Genomic DNA, 6,080 nt, shown 5'->3' with positions numbered 1-6,080 from the left:
AGTGTCTAAATTTATATTAGATATAAATCGAAACCCTTAAATAAATTCCAGACCACTTTGCCTTTTGCCACTATGCCTTATTATGACCGTAATATGCCTTTCTTACACGGAAACATCCCGTTTAGCTTGGAAAAGATTTTTTTCTCTTCCTAATGGTTATTTTATTTACAAGAATATCATTAGAACTAAAATTGTAAATAGTTACCTACGTTACATTAAATATTGTTGTCTGTAAATTTCCTTTAAGCATGTGTATATACTTTTATTTTCTCAAAGCAAACAAAAATAAAATTTTTTCAACCATTATTTTTTTTATTCACTGAATTGATTTTGTAATGGTTTATTTAAATAAGAAATTGGACGTTTAGGAGTTCCTTGTACATGCTCGTTTTTTATACATTTTTAAAACTGTTTCTTATGCGTGCCATTGTTCAATCGTTTATTACAGGGTTTTAAGCAACAATCACCCTTAATACATCCATGTAGCGCTTGTCGAAAATGAAGTTTAAAAAATTGGAGTCGCAAAATCATATTGACTCAAGGAAAGAAAAAAACATTATCAAAATTGTCGAATTGTAAATAAGGAATGTGGCTAGAAAACCATAAAAATTGAAAATAAAAGTTTTTTTAGACAATGGTTTACATTGTCTAAAAAAACTTGTGCTTATAATAATCGCATTTCAAAAGTTTTCTGTTTTCCTCCATAACCACCATAGAGTAAAGAGTATAGGTAGAGTTGACATGAGAAAGTAACAGTGAAGCCATCACTGTAACCGGTCGGCCATATTGGTTTATGCAAAACATTCGAATGCTGCTATCTTCTGCACGTTAAACTTGCTGATCAATGTTATTTTTATCGTTTTTTTTCTATTTCTCGTTAACGATTTTCTTTATCTTACCTTTTAAACAATGAATTTAATTATATTTTGCTTGTAAAAATGACGAACTGCTTTGCATACGGCTGTACGAATCGATGGACAAAGAAAATGCCTGGAATTACATTTCATAGGTAAGTGTAAATTCAATTCTCTTAATCATTTTCTAATTTAGTATTTTTAAATTCTGTTCTTACAATTAACTGTATCTTTAATGTCAGAAGACTAAAGATTTTTTTTCTTCTTCTTAACTATTAGCTATTCATTTCAAACCCAACCTTGATTCTTTTCAATTTTTATTGAAATGAATCAAAATAGAATTTCTAAGTGGCTTATAGAATATCAAAACTATAAAACTAATTGTAGATGAGATAATGTGATTTCGTTTACTTTTATACTGCTTAATTGACAATTAATATGGCATAATTATAGTATCATGTGTTATTCGAATTAGTGGGAATGGTTAAAAGTATTTATTTTATTTGCTACAATATTTTTTGCTTTTATGAAATTAAATCTATCATGAAGAGTTTCTCAAATAATTTTGTGTGTTTTTTTTGTTATTTACTGTTATTGATCATTATTTCGTAATCTAAACATTAAAAATTAGCACTGTTGCTTTTTCAATTGTAATTCCGAACAGTTGCTCTGCTATTAAGTGAAATTTAAAAATATGATCGTAATGTCTAGTTTGTAAACAATTTGATTTTTATTCAACTGCTATTTTATTTATGATCACTCTTGCACTGACGAATAACATGAAATTTTTTGAGAGCTTTTAACACACAAACATAATTTAAAAAATCCACCCAAATTGTTACTTTTTTTCACTTTTATAACCTTGGTGGAAACCTTTCGATAAATTTTATAATAGAAAATCCAGTGAACTATAGAAACTGGCAAAAATCTGCCATACTCTCATTTTGCGAACTACTTCAGTTCGTGCATTTTATTAATAATTGATATGCATTTAGTTTAATGAAATAAATTAAAAGTTTCAGTTGTGGGTAATCTATATTGGAGTCGTGGGTTTTAGTTGAGCATAATAGACTGAAAACGGATTATTTGCGCTACTGCATTTATTTTTTTTGAAATTATCGACTGGATTAACTGTAATTATCAAAATTTTAATAAAGTTGTTTATAATTGCTAATTATAAATCTTTTGAGTCGGTTCTTTGAAAGACTTATGTAATTAACGATTTTTATGCTCATGCTTTTAAGTTGGAATTTTATTTGCAGTTTTCCTAAAGATGAAAATCGTAAACGGTTATGGATCAAAGCTGTGAGACGAGTTAATTGGAAACCTTCTTCGTGTAGTAAATTGTGTAATGAGCATTTCGCAGAAGATATGATTGATAGAACAATAAATCTGCTTGATGGTCTTACAGATTCATTGATTAAAAAAAATTTAGTGAACAAAAACTCTTATTGTTAAATAATTTAAATATTAATTTACTCTAATAATTATTAAGCTATTTATCATTTTCAATATTATTGCAAAAACCATTTACAAGATCGTGACAAATTAAAGTATTAATTCAAATTTTTTAACTAATGCATGAAATGTTTTTTACAACTCTTATTAAAATTCAATTCTTTTCAAATAATGACAATGCTTCAATAGAGGGATATAATTTATGAAGGGAAAGTTTTTCTTCTAAAATTAATAAATGAATGAAAAAATTGTTAACAATAAAGTTACGTTTTTTAAAATTTTTGTTTTTTGTGTACTTTAAAATGTGTGTATAAATAAGTGTATATTTTTAAATTCTTATCACTTGTAATACATTTAATGCAATATTTTACTGTCGAATAACCAACATATATTATTAATATTTGTGTGTGAAGAATTATTATTCTTGACTAATAAACTCTGATAGTACTTACTCTAAAAAAATATGGAAATTGATTGTATAAAATGTAAAAATAAATAAAATGATTTATTTTTCTTTTATGTCTGTGTATTTTTTAAGAATAAAATAAGAAATTCATTTTCATGAACTGAGAAAAAAAAATTTAAAGTTCAGTGTTATTCTACTAAATGAAAGAAATATATAAGATAAATATAATAATATATAAAGTTTTTAATTCAAATTTTTTAATAAATATAAATTTTTTTTACAACTTTTTTTAAAGTATTAAAATTCAATTATTTTCTATGATTCAATCAGCAAAAAATGACTGCTTCAATTGAGGGATATAATTTATGAAAGGGAAAGTTTGTCTTCTAAAATTAATAAATGCATGAAAAAATAACCAACAAAAAAACTGAAGTTTTTTTTTCTTTTTTTTTTTAAATTTTTTTAAGCATTTAATAAAAAAATAATAGTTTAAAATAAAAAGCGTTTTAATTTAAACTATTTTTTTTTCATTCATGTGTCAAAAAATAAATCTACATACATGAAATATTAGATTATTTGGCCTAAAAATGATTAAATTTAATCTTTAGTTATGTTATTTTAATAAATACTAAATAGTAATAAATGAGGCGCTTTTTTTCGTGTAACTAAAAGCAATAAAAAAATTAAGTTTTGTTTGACACTTAAAAACTTCCATTTATTAGCCATGCAACCATAGGTTATAATGAATGCTTTGCATAATCCAAGATGGCCGACAGTTACTTCAGTTTCTACTCATAGGAGGGTGGCAAATGCCATCTCTACTTATACTCTTAACTCTATGATAACCACACTAATTTCGATACTTTATGTCTTCCTTAATAGATGGCTGGGTGGCGCAGTTGGTTTGTCGTCGGCCTTCTGAGCCCAAGTCTGCGGGTTCGATCCCCGACCCAGACACCAGATTTTCGGGATGCAGAAAATCCTCAGAGGCCATGTTAGATGATTATGCGGCATGTAAAAGGGCTGGGATTCCAAACAAACGACGAGTCGAAGTAGACCTTCCCCGAGTGACGCCTTCCCCTGACGTCACACCGTCCTCTGTTTTGAATTTCGGTATTCTGAACTCAGTGGTCAGTGGAGGAGACTTGCGGACTGGTCTACCTTATGAGAAGAGTAGGGGTGAAACTTCTTCCGTGTTATCAGCCAATAAAAATGCTCGAAGCAATGTGATGCACGACATTCACACGCGACAAGCTATTGAAAAAGGCATTTTGAGTATCTATTATTTGAGATAAAATATTGTCTTTTGAGATTTATTTTATTGCACTAATTTTTGATACTTACATTTATTAAATAAAATTTATATACATCCCTGAAATGATAATGTTTTTTCTTATTTTTGATAATAATAAACATTGACCTATTAGATAAATTTTATTTACAAATCTGATAATTAAAAATCTAATATGTACTATTATTATAAGTATATGTTATTGAGTTGCTATCAGATCTTTGGTTTGTTTATTCCAATAGCGATTAAGACACTAAATTTTCGTACATCGTATTGGCATATCACATGCATGCTTTTTTTTTTTTTTTTTTTTTTGTTTGTTTAAGAAATAAATTTTTAATTGCATTTAATATTATGTGGATAGTAGAAAAGATCCAGAAATTTTTTTTTCAAATATCAGAATTTTTAAATGTTAACAGCATTTTTGCTACATATCACTTTATGTTGCTAAACAGATGGTTTTCACATTGCCTTTTGAAAATTACGAATTTTATTAATTATGATTTAATAGAGGTGAGCGAAGGCTTATTTTATATTTAAGAAGGTAGTATTTATATCAATTCATTTGTGTTGATAATAAAAGAAAGTATAATTTGCTGTTTAAATTCTATTTTCAAGTAAGCTTTTTATTTTATGCTTCATTATTCTTATACGGGTGAAATTTGATAAATACCAAACAAATGATGAAAAGATAGACATTACATTTCATTATATGGACCACTTTGTTACATGGAAAATGTTTTGAACTCTCCTTAACAAAACTTTTATCAAATTTTAGCTATAAGAAAAAAATCACTTTGAGAGATTCGAAATATTTAGTTAAAAATTTGTCTAGCAATTTATGTACTACATACTACAATTATCCCGTTCAGCAATATTAGTTTTATGTTAAAAATGATTTTTCAAAAATTTTAAGTATAGTGAATTATAGTATAGTTTCATAGTTATAAAATACTTTATTATTCACTCAAGTATTCGTTTATATCCCATTTTCAGTTTTTATGGTAATATTAGAATCATTGTAGATTTGATTTGAACCTAAAATCTGACAAAAGTGTTTAAAACTTTTTCATTTTGTTGATTGTACGTAAATGCCTTTTTTGGATAGTTGCAAAAAATCTTAATGCACATAAAACCTACGAATCTAATAAACAGTTATGTAAAGTAGCTCTATTTAAATACACATCAGAAGTTGAAGTAATTTAGTCTTAAAACTTATCTTTTTTACTGGAAATAATGCAGACAATATCTACAAGAAATACAAATTTAACTACTTGAAATTTAAAAAAAAATGAAATTTCTTGAAAAGAATTCAGAAAAAAGTTTCATATAAGCATGTGAGGTTGTAAAATCTTAATTTTTTTTTTTTTTTTTTGAAATTTAAGTTCAAAAATACTTTGTAATCATATCTTTTCCATATTGATTAAAAAGGGAAATACTTCTATGTTAAATTTTTCTACTTTGTTTCAGAAATGAAAGAAATTACTTTTTATTACATATAAAGCTAATGAAAATTACAAGTTCTTAATTAAAAAAATAAATAAATATAAAGCGTAATTTAACACATTCTATCTGCAGTATCTTTTCGAGATTATAAAAAGTAATTAAAAAATGACACACTTGTTTTTTAATGGAGTAATAGATTTGCGAAGAAAATTGAGACAATTTCTGGTTATTAATCATCAATATTTATTAATTACAATTTAACTTTAGATAATCTATTAAAATAATAAAAAAATCTACAAAAGTTTTAGTCAGAAAAAATTAACATTTACAATTTTACCTATTAAGTTTATCAAATATACTATTACAACCCCAAAAATACCTATTTTTTCGCATATAGCAAAGAAAAATTAAATTCAATTAGTTAAAAAAAAAAGATAAATATACTAATGATATTGAAAATAAACTAAATTTAACTTGTGTTTCTACTGAAATCACATTTCCTCGCCGTGCTTCTTTTTCTAAGTCCACTCTTAGTTTCATGCATATATACAGTACAAGATTATTGGTTAATCGAAAAAAATCTAAAAATACATTGACTTATAATGCCATTTACTAAACTCGTAAC

General features: G+C 25.8%; 1 protein-coding gene across 1 annotated transcript; it reads left to right on the top strand.

Annotated features, from left to right (window-relative positions):
• Positions 1–792: 792 nt before the first annotated feature.
• Positions 793–2,815, top strand: LOC147810857 (THAP domain-containing protein 1-like). The gene is made up of 2 exons (XM_087160360.1): positions 793–1,009; positions 2,117–2,815. The coding sequence occupies exons 1-2, from the start codon at positions 939–941 to the stop codon at positions 2,310–2,312; spliced, it is 267 nt and encodes an 88-aa protein (XP_087016486.1). The 5' UTR covers positions 793–938; the 3' UTR covers positions 2,313–2,815.
• Positions 2,816–6,080: the final 3,265 nt, after the last annotated feature.

Source organism: Parasteatoda tepidariorum, chromosome 4, assembly GCF_982258835.1.
Source record: "Parasteatoda tepidariorum strain Cologne lab strain chromosome 4, Ptep-v5.0, whole genome shotgun sequence".
NCBI lineage: Eukaryota > Metazoa > Arthropoda > Arachnida > Araneae > Theridiidae > Parasteatoda > Parasteatoda tepidariorum.
This window is presented reverse-complemented; position numbering and strand designations above follow the sequence as displayed.